At 43.0% G+C, this 19,674-nt stretch overlaps 1 protein-coding gene across 2 annotated transcripts in view; it reads right to left on the reverse strand.

Annotated features, from left to right (window-relative positions):
- Positions 1 to 19,674, reverse strand: part of LOC144596165 (desmin-like) — a 30,554-nt gene that overhangs the window by 8,946 nt on the left and 1,934 nt on the right. Inside the window, exons 2-6 of one of the 2 annotated variants that reach the window (XM_078404342.1) lie at positions 15,464 to 15,524; positions 7,985 to 8,080; positions 6,797 to 6,955; positions 4,057 to 4,143; positions 2,442 to 2,635 (exon numbers count right to left, since the gene is read on the reverse strand). In XM_078404342.1, the coding sequence (XP_078260468.1) occupies positions 2,442 to 2,635; positions 4,057 to 4,143; positions 6,797 to 6,955; positions 7,985 to 8,080; positions 15,464 to 15,524 (597 nt within the window). The remainder of the gene's footprint in view (positions 1 to 2,441; positions 2,636 to 4,056; positions 4,144 to 6,796; positions 6,956 to 7,984; positions 8,081 to 15,463; positions 15,525 to 19,674) is intronic. The other variant, XM_078404343.1, reaches the window with a different exon arrangement.

Below are 19,674 nucleotides of genomic sequence, written 5' to 3' on the forward strand. Positions count from 1 at the left end.
GTTTCGGGTCGAGACCCTTCTTCAGACTGATGTCGGGGGTGGGACAAAGGAAGGATATAGGTGGAGACAGGAAGATAGAGGGAGATCTGGGAAGGAGGAGGGGAAGGGAGGGACAGAGGAGCTATCTTCTGTTGCTCTTTAAAAGAGTCCCAATCCTTTGGCTTCCCGCTCATCTTTGTTATGTTACACTTCTCCTTTATTTTTATACTGTCCTTGACTTCCCTTGTCAGCCACGGTAGCCTCTTACTCCCCTTAGAATCTTTCTTCCTCTTTGGAATGAACTGATCCTGCACCTTCTGTATTATTCCCAGAAATACCTGCCATTGTTGTTCCACCGTCTTCCCTGCTGGGGTATCTTTCCAGTCAACTCTGGCCTGCTCCTCTCTCATGCCTCCATAGTCCCCCTTGCTTAACTGCAATACTGACACTTCCGATTTTCCCTTCTCCCTCTCAAATTGTAGATTAAAACTGACCATATTATGATCACTACATCCTAATGGCTCTTTTACCTTGAGTTCCCTTATCAAATCTGGTTCATTCCACAATGGACCAAATGGCCTCCAATGTTGCAAGTGGTACAAAATGTCAATGGATTAATTATAAATGTGAATGGGCTCCATAAGTCACTGTACCTGGCAGCACTTGAAAAATAAATGCAAAAAAGATTGATATAGATCACGAGACTCCAAATACTACAAGTAGCTGATTGTCAGGTGAGCAACACTGTTCTTCATGACTCTCTAAATTGGGGCAAGTGTACGGGGTGAAGAAATTTGTGACAAGTCCAGTTCTCTGCATTTGTGTTTAGTTTAATTTGATTTTGAGATACAGTGTGGAAACAGGCCCTTCGGCCCATGCCAACTAGCAATCCCCGTACACTAGCAATATCCTACACACTGGGGACAATATTTTTTTTTAACCGAAGCCAATTAAACTACAAACCTGTACATCTTTTGGAGAGTGGGAGAAAACCAGAGAAAACCGACGAGGTCACGGGGAGAACGTACAAACTCTGTACAGACAGCACCCGTAGTCAGGACCAAACCCGGGTTTCTGGCGCTGTGTGGCAGCAACTCTACCGCTGCTAGATAGGCACACTGTTATGCATGGTAAAGATGGATTATAGATCATGTGCAGACAGAGGAGATTAGTTGACTTGGAATCATGTACAGCATGGAAATTGTGTGCCAAAGAACCTGGTCCTATGCTGTTCTATGCGGTATGGACTATGTTGTAAGGAGGTCCAGAGCTGGGATATCTCAGAACCCAAACATTGCAAAGACATTTATCTTCTGATTTTTAACCCTCCCCTCCACTCTTGAACCTAATTTCAAATAGTTGATGTGCTCTATCTTACGAAGGATATGCATTGCTAGTTCAAGTGGTCTCCGACCAGGAACATTCATTCTCTTTCTCACTCCACAAATGCCTCCCGTTGTGCTGAGTAATCCAGCCATGTCTGTTTAAACAATTTCAGATTTCATGCATCTACATATTTTGGTTTTTGATTGGCAATGGACTTGGATATGGTTGAGACTGGCTTTGTTGGAGCCGTACTGAGCATGGGGGGCAGTCCCACCTGGGTCTCTGGCGCTGTAAGGCAGCAACTCTACCGCTGCGCATCTGTGCTGGAGGTGATGGAAGTATAAATAAAGATAGATAATTCCAGGATATTGTGGAAAGCCAGGGAAGAAATTGCAGGACCCTAGCAAAGCCATAGACTATGGCAGAGGTACCAGAAGATTAGAGGATGTCCAATATTGTTTTTTAAGAAAGGCTGCAAGCAAAAGCCTTGGAATAACAGACTTTGTATGCCCGACATGAGTGGTGGATAGGTTATTGGAAGGGTTTCTGAGTGACAGAATCTATGTGCATTTGGAAAGAGAAAAACTGATGATCCTTTGAGCACATGAAATGTTATTGCATTTTTTGAAGCAGTGACCAAGATTGATGAGAACTACAGTAGATGTTGTCTACATGGCCTTTAGCAAAGCCTTTGACAAGGTACCGATGGTCTGGAAGATTAGATCACATGGGATACAGTCAACCTGGCCAATTGGATTTAAGGAGATGTGGGTTGTTTTCTAGATGGAAAAAGGTCATATTACCTTGAGCCTGCCTCATATTTCAGTATGATTACCAATGATTTGGTTTTGGCTTTCAATCTCACTTCCCCGCCTGTTTCTAGTAACTTCTGTGGTCCAAAAGTCAATCTGCCTCAGCCACGGACACACTCAATGATTCAGATTCCACTGCTCTCTGGGATAGACATTCCTGAAGATTCACAACCTCCTCCATCTCCAGAGTCTGTTCAGCAGCTTCTGACACGTGCTCAGCGTGTCTGTGTCACTTCGCACAAAATTCCTTTCACAAGTTTTGAAGAAAACAACAACATCAATTCCAGGTAATGTAATTTTCTACATCTGTCAAACAATACTGACCTTGCTTTCTTTTCCACTTGGCCGAGTAAATTTTTGTAAGTAGCAATCTCTTGCTCAAGCTGCGTCCTTACGTTTAATAGCTCCTGAAATTCATTTGTGTGACGGACAATCTTTCTTTCCAGTACTTTACTGCACTCTTTCTGTCTGTATATATCTTTGTCCTTTTCTATAAGCGAGTTCTTCATTAGTTCATCCTTTGAGAAAACAACATTTTCAAATACACCAGTTGTGAACATGTTAAAACAGCCATGTGATTATCACAATTTACTGAACTAGGCAGTAAAAACAGGACATTAATTTCACTCAACTGTTTAATTAAGTGGCAATGACAAAAAACCCAATATGGATGCACGATTTGGAAGGAACTGCAGATGCTGGTCTATACTGAAGGTAGACACAAATGCTGGAATAACTCTGCAGGTCAGGCAGCTTCTCTGGAGAAAAATAGATGACATTTTGGGTTGGAACCCTTCCTCAGCCTGAACGTAGATGTGGGGCAGGAAGAAATAAACTGGAGGCGAGAAAAAGCCTAAACAAGTCAGGGCCGACAACAGATGACCTCAGGAAGGATGGAGCCCACAATGGCCCATTGTTGGCCGGGGAAGGTGTGATAAAAAAGAGGGACACAAGGATGCGACTAGTGGAACAGGTAGGACGACTAGCATGGAGGGAAAGGAATGCAGGAGTTATTTGAAATTAGAGGAATCTACGTTCACACTGCTGGGTTGTGAGCTGCCCGTGAAACATAAGGTGATGCTCCATGGTTAGGTGGAATCTGGACAGATCGAAGTCTTAAAAAATCATGAGAGGAATAGATTGGGTAGATGCACAGTGTCTTTTACCCAGAGTAGGGAAATTAAGGACCAGAGGACATAGGTTCAAGGTGAAGGGGAAAAGGTGAATAGGAATCCGAGGGGTAACTTTTCCACACAGAGGGTGGTGGGTGTATGGAACGAGCTGCCAGAGGAGGTAGTTGAGGCTGGGACTATCCCATTGTTTACGAAACAGTTGGACAGGTACATGGATAGGACAGGTTTGGAGAATTATGGGCCAAGCGCAGGCAAGTGGGACTAGGGTAGCTGGGGCATTGTTGTGGGCAGGTTGGGCCGAAGGGCCTGTTTCCACACTATCACTCTAAAAGCAAAAATGACATGTTTTATAGTCTCTTTAAAATAGCAAAGCAAATCCAGAATGCTCTAGACGAGTATCATTAAACAAAATTGACACTGCATCAAAAACTTGGTCAATAAAGTAGCTCTTAAGATACTATTTTTATAGCTGAGGGAGTGGTTTAGCAGGCTAGGACTTTATTCCATGGAGCACAGGTGGTGGGTGTATGGAATGAGCTGCCAGAGGAGGAAGTTGACACATGTACTAGTGCAATATTCTTGGCAAGTACATGTATAGGAAAGGTTTAGAAGGATATAGACCAAACGCATGTAGGTGGGACTAGTGGAGATGGGCATCTTGGCCACCATGGGCATGTTGGGCCAAAGGGGTAGATGCCATTCTATATGACTATGTTGCAGTAGGGTTTCTACCTTTAAGCTTAAGAAAATAAGCCTGATATAATATATATATATATATATAATTAAAATAAAAGGAAGATACTTACTTTTAATTTTAGCTCATTCACCTCCTTGCGATAGCATTCAAGTTCCCTCTTGGCATTTTCCAAAGCTTTGGAATTTGTATCTTCAAACTGTAAAAGTGATTAAAGTAATTTAGACATGCGTGCCTTGAAAGGTGCATTAAATGTGTGCAGGAAAGAATTGCAGATGCTGGTTTAAATCAAAGGTAGACACAAAATGTCTCTCCCAGCTGACTGCGCCTGAACCCCTCTGTCAGTGGATCATCAACTTCCTGACGGACAGGAAGCAACATGCGAGACTGGGAAAGCACATCTCGTACCCGCAGACCCTCAGCATAGGAGCACCGCAAGGCTGCGTACTCTCCTCTCCTTTACTCTCTCTACACCAACGACTACACCTCCACAGACTCATCTGTGAAGCTCCTCAAGTTTGCGGATGACACTACCCTGATTGGACTGATCCAGGATGGGGAGGAATCTGCCTACAGATGGGAAGTGACACATCTGGCGTCCTGGTGTCATTGCAACAACCTGGAGCTCAATGCTCTCAAGACAGTGGAACTAATCATAGACTTTTGAAGAGATCCCCCTCCCCTCCCCCCACTCACCATCAACAACAGCATAGTCACATCTGTGGAGTCATTTAAGTTCCTTGGAACCATCATCTCCAGGAACCTTAAATGGGGGGCCACCATCGACTCCAGTCAAAAAGGCCCAACAGAGAGGATGTACTTCCTGCGGCAACTGAAGAAACACAATCTGCCACAGGCAATGATGGTCCAATTATATACTGCTATCATTGAGTCCGTCCTCACCTTCTCCATCATGGCCTGGTTTGGCTCAGCCACCAAGCACGACATCCAGAGGCTGCAACTGATCGCTCGATCAGTTGAGAAGGTTGTTGGCTGCAACCTTCCCCCCATTGACGAACTGTACACTGCAAGGGCCAGGAAGCGAGCGGGCAAGATCATCTCTGACCCCTCTCACCCTGGCCACAAACTCTTCGAAGCACTTCCCTCTGGAAGGCGACTCCGGACTGTCAAAGCAGCCACAGCCAGACATAAAAACAGCTTTTTTTCCCACGAGTGATAGTTCTACTCAATAACCAAAGCCTGTAGTCTCTTTTTTGCTCTGGTTTATTTTTACCCACATGTTTAGACCGTAATGGTGTATCCTTATTGTTTTGATATGTTTATGCTTTATTCTTAATTGTTAACTGTATGTTTGTGTTGTCATTTGTGAGCGGAGCACCAAGGCACATTCCTTGTATATGCATACTTGGCCAATAAACTTATTCATTCATTCAAAATGCTGGAGTAACTCAGTGGGACAGGCAGCATCTCTGGAGAGAAGGAATGGGTGACGTCTGAAGGAGGGTCTCGACCCAAAACCTCACCCATTCCTTCTCTCCAGAGATACTGCCAGTCCCGCTGAGATACTCCAGTATTTTGTGTCTACCTGCATTAAATGTGTGATACACTGACCCAAGTACATCTTTGCCAATACACATAAAATTGCCATCTGTATATGGGTGGAGCAGTGGTGCAGCAGTAGAGTTTAACTTAGTTTTAGTTTAGAGATACAGTGCGGAAACAGGCCCTTCGAGTCCACACCGACCTGCAATCCCCGCATACCAACACTACCCTACACACACTAGGAACAATTTACATTAATACCAAGCCAATTAACCTACAAACCTATACGTCTTTTGAGTGTGGGAAGAAACCGAAGATCTCAGTGAAAACCCATGCATGTCACAGGGAGAACGTACAAACTCCGTACAGACAGAACCTGCAGTCAGGATCAAACCCAGGGCACTGGTCCTGTAAGGTAGTAGCTCTACTGCTGTGCCACTGTGCCACCCGTGTTGCCTCACAGCGTCAGACACCCAGGTTTGAACCAGACTCCAGGTGCTGACTGCATGGAGTTTGTACGCTCTCCCTGTGACAGCATGTGAACTGGTGATCGTGTGTCAGTGCGGACTCGGTGGGCAAGAGGTCATGTTTCCATGCTGTCTCTATAAAGTTTGCTCACTGAAGTATCAAGGTTTGGCCTCTCATTCCGACTGTGACCGGTTACCAATCTACTTGTGCAGCAGCTCAGTTTGGTGGGTTTCACTGTGTAGCCTTTTCTTTGTAGAAATCATTGCCCCAATTTCTACTGCTTTGTAATGCCCATCTCACATCAGCTAAGGCAGAAAATAAACTGCTGGAGGAACTCAGTAGGTCAAGCAGCATCTGTGGGGGCAGAAGGCTGGTCGCTGCTTTGGGTCGGGACCCTGCATGGATGGAACTCTGTTACAATGTGGGTTTTCTTAGAGATCGTTGTTTTCATCCCATACTCCAGACATACAGATTCGTAGGTTAATTGGCGTGGTACAAGTGTGAATTGTCCCTCGTGTGTGTAGAGTAGTGTTACTATGCAGGGATCACTGGTCGGCATGGACTCGGTGGGCCGAAGGGCCTGTTTCCGTGCAGTATCTCTAAACTAAACCAATAGAGCAAATGCAGCCGAATCTTGGTGTCCTTTTCATTAAGTTTCCGTTTGTTTAGAGGTTATTGTTTTGTAGCTGGTATAATCTGTCTAATTCATTCTAATATGGCTCTGGTATACGTTAGATGAGGACGCAAGTTATTGAGTTCATATTTTATTTCAGTAGGATCATATTTAATTATTTATTGATAGCCAATAACTGCAAAATGTGTTTTCCTATATTTAGTGACACAACAATAATTATAATGCATTTTTATATATATATATATACCTTCTGCTTATATTTGTCCATATCATCTTTATTTCTCTTGGCAAGCTGTTCATACTCAGCATGAATCTCTTTAAGAGCTTGTTCTAGATCTGCTCTGTGTGTATCTCCCTGTTCAAGGTTTTGTATGTGGTCCACCTTCTTCTGCCAATAAACACGTTCCTGTAAAAGGAGAAAGGGCTGCTCAGCACATCTCAACTCATGAACCAATTTTCATTACAATCACAGTAGACTCTCAGTCTGAAGGGTCTCGACCCGAAACGTCATCCATTCCTTCTATCCAGAGATGCTGCCTGACCCACTGAATTATTCCAGCTTTTTGTGATACCTTCGATTTGTACCAGCATCAGCAGTTATTTTCCTACATTTTCATAATAATGGGATGACACAATGGCGCAGCAGTAGAGTTGCTGCCATACAGTGACAGAGACCAGGGTTCAATCCAAACTGTGGGTGAAGTCTGTACAGAGTTCTCCCTACGACCGCGTGGATTTTCTCCGGGTGCTCCTGTTTCCTCTCACATTCCAGAGATGTGCAGTTTGTTTTATGTTAATTAGCTTGTATAAATTAGGTGTGGGATAGAACTAGTGTATCGCTTTCCGCCAATTTGCTGATCAGTGCTTTGGTATCACGAAAAGGAGCTGGTCCAGAGGCCAAAGGGCTCGTTTCCACTCTGGATCTGTAAACTAAACTAGATTAAGGTCCTTGACAGCCAGCTAAACTTGACAGTCATCCCATTTATCATTTTCCGCAATGTTAAAAAAAAATCTAGTTTCTGCTTAAAACAAGTAATTACTTTGGACTCGATAGAATTATATAAAATTATGAGAGGCAAAGATAGGACAATCAGAACCACTTTTCCCAGGGAGGAAGTGTAAAAGACTGGAGGAGATAACTTTGTGAAAAAGGCAATATTTAAAGGAGATTTGTGGGCGGGTTTTTTCTTCAGACTGTCCTTTTTGCTCCAAGGAAGCTGCTAACAACACTTTGTTTGCAACTATATAATATCTTTAACTTTGTCTTTAGCTTTAAAAACACTGAGGAACAATTTGAAAATCTTTATAAAAATATAAAATCGTGATATCGTTTGGTTCCTAGTTTTTTTTTAAAACTGAGGACAAAGCATTATACATTTCAGAATTGGTCCTTTCAAAATGCAGCAGGTAAAACAACTTTCTTAATGGTACTCACTTGATCACGTATGTCTTCCAGTTGTGCTAGTTGTATTTCCATAAGTTTCACCTTACGTTGAAGTTTATCTGCTGCCACATTGGTTTCATCCGTTTTCTGAAAGTATAATTTTATAGTATCAGTTCACTTCAACTAGAAAAAAAGACAAAAACAGAAACAGCACTAGGGTAAATTTATGATTTTGGAAAATGCAGAAATTGAGATTGATTATAAACACGACCAAGAAATTCTCTCAGGTGGTACAATGCTCAAAATGTAATCTAACATCAATCCTTTTACAAAAACAGTCTGCCACATTTGAGCAAAATTCATTTGCCAAAGGTGTGGGCTACCCACATAAAGAGCAGACTAAAGAAAGCACTACTTAAGGGAATTTCTTCTTGATTTGTGGCCATTGAGTGTTATGCTTGGATCATGTAGCATGGATACCAAAGATTCTATGTACAGTTTGCTTTCCATTTTCTCTCGACCCTGAACATAATTCTCATTTCCCCAAATCAATCACGTCTTTCTTTAATGCCCTAATCCAATTGCATCTTCTCTAAACTATTCCATCCTTTCATGTCCCCATCCTGTTTCTGACCCATCTTTCCCAATCCAATTGCATCCCTGATTCTCCTATACCAACTTAATCCATCCCCAAACCCATTTCGTGAACACTATTAGCAACTTTTACTAATCAATTAAAAATGCAATATGCAGGTGGTTGAGGAACCCATTGAAAGCTACATTTGACAGCACTGGAAGTGTGCTTGCACATGGCGAGTAGTTCATTCCCACAAGTTGGAGATAACACACTAAATTCAAACTCAGACTTCATTACCACAATTTCCCCAGCTACCCGGGACTACCTGATGCCATCTGTGTGAAAAACTTACCACTTGGGTTGCTTTTAAATTTCTCCCCTCTCATCTTACACTTAAAGCCCTCTAGTTTAAAACATCCCCACAATACTATCTGAAGGAGCCATTTGTGCCACTAGCCGTCTTAGCATATTATATTATTTTGTATCTTGCTGTATTATTTTTGGACACTTGGGGGGTTGTCATGAGATGAATACATATATGGGCAGATGTGCATATATGGACTGGGAGGAGCCAGAATTAAGAGTATAATTGGGAATGCACTGACGTAATGCTTCAGACATAAGGAGCTTGGCAAGATACACTTCTTACCAAATCTATAACAGGAGAAATACTGATCTGTTTGTATCACTACTTCAATAAGTAGCGGCACGGTGGCGCAGCGGTAGAGCTGCTGCCTTACAGCGAGTACAGCGCCGGAGACCCGGGTTCGATCCCGACTACAGGTGCCATCAAGGAGTTTGTATGTTCTCCCCGTGACCTGCGTGGGTTTTCTCCGTGATCTTCGGTTTCCTCCCACACTCCAAAGACGTACAGGTATGTAGGTTAATCGGCTTGGTAAATGTAAAAATTGACCCTTGTGGGTATAGTAGGATAGTGTTAATGTGCAGGGATCGCTGGTCGGCGCGGACCAGGTGGGCCGAAAGGGCCTGTTTCCGTGCTGTATCTCTAAACTAAACTAAACGACTAATTAAAGTAAAACGTTGTGAAGATCTCTGTTGTTGTTTGTGCCAAGAATGATCACTCCACGCCTTTCATGAAGTACTAAGGGAGACGACTCGATGGTTGGGATCGAAGTCGCTACAATACTATCAATAATGTCCCTCATAGGATTCACAAACTTCTAGAAGATCATAGACCAGCTTCAAATGTTCCGATAAGAATAAATCCAGCCTTTCCGATATAAAGGATAAAATGCTGGAGCAACTCAACGGGTCAGGCAGCATCGCTGGAGAACATGGATAGGTGACGTTTCACAGAGTGCTGGAGTAACTCAGCAGGTCAGGCAGCATCTCTGGGGATAGGTGACATTTTGGGTTGGGACCCTTCTTCAGACTGATTGCAGCGGAGAAAGCTGGAAGAGAGGAGGGCAGCACAAAGCGAGGCAGGCAATAGGTTGATACAGGTGTTTTTTTGCTTGTAAACAATTATCTGCAGTTCCCCATACCTACCTTTCCAATCTAACCCTTCTAGGTAAAGCCTTCCATTCCATGCAACATCCTGGTGAAGATAGACACAAAATGCTGGAGTAACTCAGCGGGTCAGGCAGCATCTTGGGAGAGATAGAATGGGTGACGTTTCGGGTCGAGACCCTTCTTCAGACTGAACATGGGTCTCGACCCGAAATGCCACCCATTCCTTCTCTCCCGAGATGCTGCCTGACCCGCTGAGTTACTCCAGCATTGTGTCTACCTTAGATTTAAACCAGCATCTGTGGGTTTTTTCCCTAAACATCCTGGTCAATCTCTTGTACACTATTATTTAATGCATCCTTCCTGCAAGATGGAGATCTGCTCACTCTAAGTGCAGCCAATTACCATTTTGTACAGCTGCACCATAACATCCATGATACAAGGTGATGACACTCCACCAGCCATCAGATTACTGGGACTGGAGGCATTTCTCCAGGGGAATTTTAGTTGTTCTGTGGAGTGCAATTTGATCTTGGGATGAGAGCAATCCATCCACTTGTCCCACTGAGTTACTCCAGCTTTTTGTGTCTCACTTAATCAGCCTAATGTGGCAAAGGATGCAGTCTAAAGCAAGGATTCCTGATCTCCGAGGTATTCAAAGCTTTTTGAAAAGACCATTTTACCCTCCCCTGCAAACATCTGTCAAAGTGCACAAGTGGTAGGACAGCAAAAGACACATGGAAGTCAGGTCATACAAAGAAAAGACACAAAGTGCTGGAGTAACTCTGGGTGTCAGGCAGCATCTCTGGAGAATATGGATTGGTGAGATTTCAAGTCTCAATCCTGCTTCAGTCTGAAGAAGGGTCCCGTTCGCACCATGGGAACTACACTCGTCCCCCTGCAGGACCTATACATCAGGAGGTGCAGATCCAGAGCAAGCAAGATCATGAGGGACCCCTGCCACCCCAGTAACGGACTGTTCCAGATGCTACGGTCAGGCAAACGCCTCCGCTGTCACGCTGTGAAAACGGAGAGGATGAGACGGAGCTTCTTCCCACAGGCCATCAGGACTGTCAACTTTGATAACCCCAGAGACTAAATTTTTGTCGACACTTTTTGTGCTATGTTTAGTAACTTATTAACTTTATTTATATGCTGTAACTGTAATTATTTTTGTGCACAACCCGCAGGCATTGCCACTTTCATTTCACTGCACATCGAGTATGTGTATGTGACAAATAAATTTGACTTGACTTGATAAATTTGACTTGACCGGAAACGTCACCTATCTACGTTCTCCAGGGGTGCTGCTTGACTCGCTGAGTTTCCCCAGCATATTGTGCTTTTCCTTGGTAAGCCAGCATCTGCAGTTTCTTTTCTCTATCTCAGGTAATACAAAAGTGAACAGCTGATGCCAATAGGATTAATTTGCTAGATGAATAAATAAGACTTAGATATTCATCTGCAATGTTCCATTTAAAGTAAATAAATGGGAGATGTTCAGCACAGAGGGAATAAGATGACTGGGTGGACAGTTTTTAATACTCAAGGCACAGGGACACTGCAAGTATTTATATGGGTCATTCCCAGTGTTCTTGGAAAGATAGCAAGCTAACATCCTGATTAGCTGCAGTCCTTGAAGGAGGTACTCGTCTTCCAGCCACACAGGAAGCTCCAGGAATCCAATCTGGTGATAATGCAGGAATAGGGATGAATTTTCCAATCACGGTGGAATTTGACTAGGTGTACTTGCTAGGTGAGTAGCTAATGTCCCAGATGGAAGAATTCCACATTTGGCAGGTGCTTCCAAAGAAAACCCCGAAGAGATTCAGACATGTACGATACAGAGGTAAAGACAGCATTTGTAGATCCTCCTTATTCCAAGTGATATTACGTTTTCCTTGCTGAAGCTGCAGTTATCCAGACAAGTTACATTCTTATGTAGGAAGGAACTGTAGATGCTGGTTTACACTGAAGATAGACACAAAAAGCTGTAGTAACTCAGCGGGTCAGATAACATCTCTGGAGAAAAGGAATTGGTGTCGTCTCGGTTTGATACCCTTCTTCAATCTGAAATGACCCCTCTTCTCCAGAGATGCTGTCTGACCCGCTGAGTTACTCCAGCTTTTTGTGTCCATCTTCCAAGTAATATTCCTGACAGTTCGTGAAGATGATGGGAAGGCTTTGGGGAAATCTAGTCATTCATCACAGCAGAACCAATCTCTGATTGTCAAAGACTAGTAGAATCAAAGAGCATAGAAACAGGTTCTTTAGCCTACTGTGTCTGGACCAGGCTTCAAGTTCCTATCGATATTAAAACCAGTTCCCTGTACCTGGTGCAAAGCTTTCTACACCAAAATGTTTCAAGGGATCATCTAATAACGTCTTAAAAAGGAAGAGTTATTGTGGGCTGAAGGATGTGTTGCTGTGCAGTACTTTTCCATGTTCTAAATGTGAGTGTACCTGGTGCCAACAATTAAGATTTCAATACAATCTGCCCAGAGTGAAAATAAACTTCCTCAGGATACCTTTAAAATCAACCTTTAAATCTAACCCTCTAAAAGACACCTCCACATCACCTATCCGACCTATGCCTCTCAGAATTTTGCTTACCTAATGAGTCTGCTTTCACCAGCCAGGTATTCTAAACAGCCATTCAGCACGGAAACAAGACCCTTGGCCAAACTTGTCTGTGTTGACCACGGTGCCTATCTAAGCCAATCCCATTTGCCTGCGTTTGCCCCATATCTCTAAACCTTTCCTATCCTTGTACCTATCCAAATATTTATTTTAAATAAAAACAAGGCAAGTGTACCTGCAATTACCACTTCCCCTGGCAGCCCATTCTATACCCACCTCCCTCAGAGTGTCATCTTAAATCCATGCCATCTAGTTTTAAGATTCAGCTACCCTGGAAAAACTGACCAACAGCATATCTATGCCCCTCATGACTCTATGTACAGGTAGTTAAGTTAGCATTTCCAAAACACATTGGTTGATGAATTAGGGATCACCTTTTGTATGATACGAGCTGCATCGGTTACAATACAATTTTATCACAAAGTAGAGAACCACTTCATTTGAAATGGACAAGCACAAAAGAAAGCAGTCTTGAGGAAAACAACTTTCCACCCTGACACTTGTGCAAGGATACTCGTAAACTATGTAACATACAACCATCCAACATTTTTAGCAGTATCAAAAATAAACACGTAGCTATTAAACAGTCCTTTGTTTTTAAAGTTTCTGTGCAAGAAATAACTGTTACTGCGAGTCCAAAACTCTCTCCCCCCATTGATACAATTATGTTTAGTTTAGAGATAGTGTGCAAACAGATCCTTTGGCTCACCGAGTCTGTACTGACCAATGATCACCCATTCACTAGATCCATGTTATCCCAGATTCGTATATCCTACACATTAGGGGGCAGTTTGCAGAAATCAATTGACCTACAAACCTGCATGTGTTTGGAGTGTGAGAGGAAAACCGAGCACCCAGAGAAAACCCACATGCTTACAGGGAGAACGTACAAACTCCACCTTTCTCCCCCTGCTAAAATCAGGGGGAGTGAAATGAAGAAAGGTTCCACCCAAAACGTCACCTGTCCATTATTCCCTCCACAGATGCTGCCCGTCCTGCCGAGTTCCTGCAGCACTTTATGTTGTGCTCAAGGTTCCAGCATCTGCAGCTCCTCGTGTCTCTGTCCATACATTATCTACCATTGCCCCATAGCTCAAGAACCCAGCAAAATTTGTTCTGAAAACTATGCCTGGTGGGAAAATGTGTAGGTAGCAATGAAAAGGCAGGTGATGAAGAAACATCATTATTGATAGTCCAAATGTCAATATTCAGCACTCAGACACAATACTCAGCAGAACAATAACACAGATATGATTCTGGGCCACACAATTAATTAAGTAACACTGCCAATTGATCACTACAGCACATCCAATGTCATAGGAGCACAAAAGCAAAGTGCTGAAGTAACTCAGCTGATCAAGCAGCATCTTTATAAGGCATGGATAGGTGACCTTACATACCCATGTCTTCCAGAGATGCAGCTTGACTCAGAGTCAATCCAGCACTTTTGGTTTGTAAACCAGCATCTACAGTTCCAAATGTCTACATCCTAGGACCAAATGTAAATAATTGGTAGAATTACCAATTACCACCACCAAGGTAAAGTGAATCAAGGTCATGGAAGTGATTTAAGAACTTTGCCAGCTCTCAGATGACAGACTTTACATTTCAAAGGACAGAAGTGATGGGATAAGTTTAATGAGGACATGGTGTTAAAGTAGAGTTCAGGTGTGTCCCAGGTCAATACCAAGGGACATGAAGAAGTCAAGTTTTCAATTAAAGTACTCAGATAAAGTATTCAATTCAAGTTTAAGACAATTAAAGCAATATTAGTTATATCTCTTCACCGTCTGAAATACACTGTACTATTTTGAAAATTCATCATACCTGGACATTATTTACATTTAAAATAATCTTTTGATGTTTCAATAATGCAAATTAACAGCAAAATATTTATATTGGCTGCCCAGTCACAAATAAGATTTAGAGTAAATTAAATATTAATGTCATAACATCAAATCTCATTGTCAGAAATGGGATAGCAAATGGCTTGCGGAAGATAAGACATTGTTAAATGTAAGAAAATAACTGCAGATGCTGGTACAAATCGAAGGTATTTATTTCACAAAATGCTGGAGTAACTCGGCAGGTCAGGCAGCATCTCAGGAGAGAAGGAATGGGTGACGTTTCGGGTCGAGACCCTTCTTCAGACTGATGTCGGGGGGCAGGACAAAGGAAGAATATAGTTGGAGACAGGAAGATAGAGGGAGAACAGGATGGGGGAGGGGAAGAGAGGGACAGAGGAACAATCTAAAGTTGGAGAAGTCAATGTTCAGACCGCTGGGCTGCAAGCTGCCCAAGCGAAATATGAGGTGATGTTCCTCCAATTTCCGGTGTGCCTCACTATGGCACTGGAGGAGGCCCATGACAGAAAGGTCAGACTGGGAGTGGGAGTTGAAGTGCTCAGCCACCGGGAGATCAGGTTGGTTAAGGCGGACTGAGCGAAGGTGTTGAGCGAAACGATCGCTGAACCTACGTTTGGTTTCGCCGATGTAAAGAAGTTGACATCCAGAGCAGCGGATACAATAGATGATGTTGGAGGAGGTGCAGGTGAACCTGTTTCACCTGGAAAGACTGTTTGGATCCTTGGATGGAGTTGAGGTGGGGCGGTAAAGGGACAGGTGTTGCATCTCCTACGGTTGCAGGGGAAAGTGCCCAGGGATGGGGTGGTTACGAAGGGACGAGTGGACCAGGGAGAACGGTCTCTGCGGAACACATAAAGGGGAGGGGATGGGAAGATGTGGCCAGTAGTGGGGTCCCGTTGTAGGTGATGGAACATTGTTAAATATTCATTTCCTATGTAAAATCATTAACAACCACAAGGTATTAAGGGGTGCACTTGCCTTTCTTAAATCTTCATAATCTTTTTCTACCTCCTTTCTTAGTTGAATTTCTTTTTCCAATCTGCAAAAAGAATAAAGTTACAAAAGCAAAATACTGCAAGTGCGGGAAATCTGAAACAAAAACAGAAAAAGTGGAGAAAAAGTGTTTTTGCAGATCAATGACTTTTCCCCACAATGTCACCAAACTGAGACATTAACTTAGTTTCTCTCTTCACCAATGCCACTTGACCTGCAAAGTATTTCCTGCTTTCCGATTGTGCTTGGCTACTCGTTATTTCAAATTACCAGTTAAGTTTTATTTTGATTTTTCATATCAAATAATATTAAAGCAAAGATTTGGGGCCAGGCAATTAATTAACACTGCCAATTGATCATCATGGTCCATACAGTATTAAATACGACAGGACAGAGTCTGAAGAAGGGTCTCGACCCAAAACGTCATCCATTCCTTCTCGCCAGAGATACTGCCTGTGAGTTACTCCAGCATTTTGTGTCTACCTGGGGGTTTTGACTGTAGTACTTTCTAAAGAAAGACTCAGCAAAATAACTTCTTATTCACATACAGCCTAGGAATTTCATAATAAAGAGTTTCCATTGTCCGAGCACTACGTTTACCAAAGTGAAGATATTGGCTGTGATTAGTAATACAAGAACTTGGAGGGCATATTGAAATGTGAATATTCCTGGCATATCAACACACAGCTGCCATTATTCAAAACGGAATATAGCAGCATTGCAGACTTGATTTGATCTATTAATGTGGGGTCATTAGTTCTATCTCCAGCAGAGTTTCAACTGATTACAATGCACATGGTTCTGAACTGTAACTTTACCAGGGCCAAGCACCACTTTCTGTGTATGTGCTACTGCTTCTGGAATGCTCCTCTTCAATGATGAATGAAGCCAGGGTTTAATGATTGAAGTCCATGACAAAGGACTCAGAGTATCTTATGGAGACACAAGGAACTGCACGAGTGGCAGATAAGAATGTGCCTCACTCTGGTAATGGAGGAGGCCCAGGACAAAAAGGCTGTATTGGAATGGGAAGGGGAGTCAAGTATTGAAATGTTCAATTTATTCTGAATTTAATTGATTTACTGTGGTGGGGTGCCACTAACATATGGAAGGTATTCCTAGGATGAAGATGAGACAATGTCAGTGCAAGGACTACACTACTACTACAGAGATCATGAAAGATGCGTCACTTATAGTAGGGATATCATGTTAAATAAACCTTCCCCTCATGTTGATTTTGGCACCAGCTAACCAAATGCAGCGTGTCACAATGGATGTGGACTCAGCCAATCAGTCCGTGATAGTGCTAGAGATGGAAAATGAAATCTTCCATCCAATTTATTTGTTATCATTGCTTATCTCAGTGCAAATGTTTGCAGATGCTAAATATCCAAAACAAAAATATAGAACGCAGATACACTCACAGGTCGAGAATCAGGAGAGACACAGAATCGACATTTCAGTTCATGTACCCTTCAGCAGTATTGGAAAAGTGAGAAAAGGACAAAAGCACGAGGAACTGCACTTGCTGGAATTGAGCAAAACAATGTGGTGGAGGAACTCAGTGGGTCAGGCAGCATCTATGGAGGGAATGGATAGACAACGTTTCAGCAGCACGGTGGTGCAGCGGTTGAGTTGCTGCCTTCCAGCATCAGAGATCTAGGCTCAATCCTTAATATGGATGCTGTTTGTACAGAGTTTGTAAGTTTTCTGTGTGGCCACATGGGCTTTCTCCGGGTGCTCTGGTTTCCTCCCATATTCCGAAGATGTACAGGTTTGTAGGTTAATTGGCTTTTCTAAATTGTCCCTAGTGTGTAGGATAGTGCTAGTGTATGGGGATCACTGGTCAGCGCGGTCTCGGTGGGCCAAAGTGCTTGTTTCCGCACTGTATCTCTAAACTAAACCAAGCTCAAGACTTCTTAAGGTGAACAGCTTGACAGAGTTATACAGCATTGAAACTGGTCCCTCAACTCAACCTGCCCATGCCAACCAAGATGCTCCATTTACACTAGTCTCACGTTTGACCCATATACCCATCAACCTTTCTTATCCATGTACCTATCCTAATACGTGTAGGAAAGAACTGCAGATGCTCAACATCCTCTCTACCTTAATGACATCCTTCCTATAGCAGGGAAATCAAATCTGAACACTAAGGGGCCAGAACATGTATTGCATTTAACTTCCAGAAGGCATTCCACAAGGTGCCTCACAAATGGTTAAGTAACAAGATGAGAGCGCTCATGTACAGAAGATTGGCTAACGGGCAGGAAACAGCGAGTAGAATTAAAGGGGTAATTTTCAAGTCAGAAACCAGTAACCAGCACCGCACATGCAGCTGGAACCACAACATAAATAGGTGGGAAGAGAATATAATTTACAAAGAGATATTGGTAGGTCAAATGAGTGTGCAAATAGTTGCAGGTGAAGTAAAATATGGAAAAATATGTTGTTTATTTTGGGGCAAAAAAAGAATAATAATTAAATGGAGAAAAACTGCAAAAGAATACTGTACAAGAAAAGGGTTTAGGGATCCTAATGCTCAAACACAAAGTTAGTCAGGAAGTAATCAGGAAGTCTAATGAATAGTTGTCTCTTACTTCAAGAGGCTTGGAATATAAAAGCAGGGAAGTCTTACTGCAACTCTTCAAGGGACAGGTGAGACCACATCTAGGGTAATGTATCCTTACCAATGCCATACACCTATGTGAAAGTTTAATAAGGATGAAGTTCCATGTCCCAAGTTAGCCAACTGTGTCTGGAGAGGCAAGCCCCAATCACTAAGCAAGCACCATTATGGCTGGGATCCAGGTATTCCAGCAGGTGGAGGATCAGATTGTGTCTGGCAGCTGTGGCAGGGCTCGCATGCCATCACTCCTGACAAGGTGAAACCTAGTAGCTCAAGTGGGAGCGATGCATCACACCCAGACAAGCTCAATATCTTATGCGCTCACTTCAAAAGGGAGAACAATGATATATTTTCACAAACCCCACAGTCCCCAACGCACTGTGATGTCAGTCTCTGTGGGCGACATCAGAAGGTCCATCATCACGTGTGCCCTTGGAAAGTGTCTGACCCCAACTATGTACTTGGCCAGTTTCTTAAAACCTGCACATACCACTATTTGGTGTTTTTGCAACTTCTTCAGCCACTCACTACTACAGACCAAGGTCTCCACCTGTTTCAGAAGATCCATATCACTGAAGCCCAAGAAGAACAAGGTGGCAGCCCTCAATGACTAACAATCAGTGGCGCTTGTCCTTTATGAAGTGCTTCAAGAGATTGTCTAGAAAGGACATTCGCTCCTGTCTTGACAAGGCTCTGGACCCACTCTAATCTGCCTTCTGTGACAACATAAGCAGTCTCACTGGTTCGCCACTCTGTACGGAATGAGTTGGACAATAACACGTACATCACCAATCTGTTGAGCAATGTTCAGCCTGGCATTCAACACCATCATCCTCTCCAAACTGATCATCACACTCAAGGAACTAGGCTCCAATTGATTGAAAGATACAGGGTAGAAACAGGCCCTTTGGCCCACCAACCATTAATCCCCATTCACTAGTTCTATCCAAGTAGTTCTGTTTGACTATGCAGTTGAATCAGTACAATAGACAAGAATACTTCCTCCTCCCTGCCCATTAAGAGAGGAACACCTCAAAGGTGCATGCTTAATTCCCTGCTCGGAGGTTATGGTTAGGGATCAATGATTAGAAGTTGAGATCAGAGGGTAATAGTTTGGAGGAATTCATGTTTAGAGCCTGTGGAACATCATGGAAGGTGTTCAATCTTGGGCTCAGTGATTAAGGATTGAATGGAGTAGATTAGATATGTGGTCAAGTTCTTCAGTCTGAAGAAGGGTCTCGACCCAAAAACGTCACCTATTCCTTCTCTCCAGAGATGCTGCCTGACCCGCTGAGTTACTCCAGCATTTTGTGATACCTTAGATATGTGGTCATTGTTTGAGGTGGAAGTCAGGTCAGTAGTTAATAGAAAGATTAACAGCATGAAAAAAAGGCCCTTTGACTCGACTCATTCATGCTAACCTAGATGCTAGTCCCATATTCATCCAAACATTTCCTGTCTAAAGTGTTTTAAATGCTGTTTTAACTCTTACAGCTCATTCCATATACCCCTCAGGTTCCCATTAAATCTTTCCCATCTCACTTTAAACCATGCCCTCTGGTTCTTG

The sequence above is a fragment of the Rhinoraja longicauda genome, chromosome 8 (assembly GCF_053455715.1).
Source record: "Rhinoraja longicauda isolate Sanriku21f chromosome 8, sRhiLon1.1, whole genome shotgun sequence".
Classification (NCBI taxonomy): domain Eukaryota; kingdom Metazoa; phylum Chordata; class Chondrichthyes; order Rajiformes; family Arhynchobatidae; genus Rhinoraja; species Rhinoraja longicauda.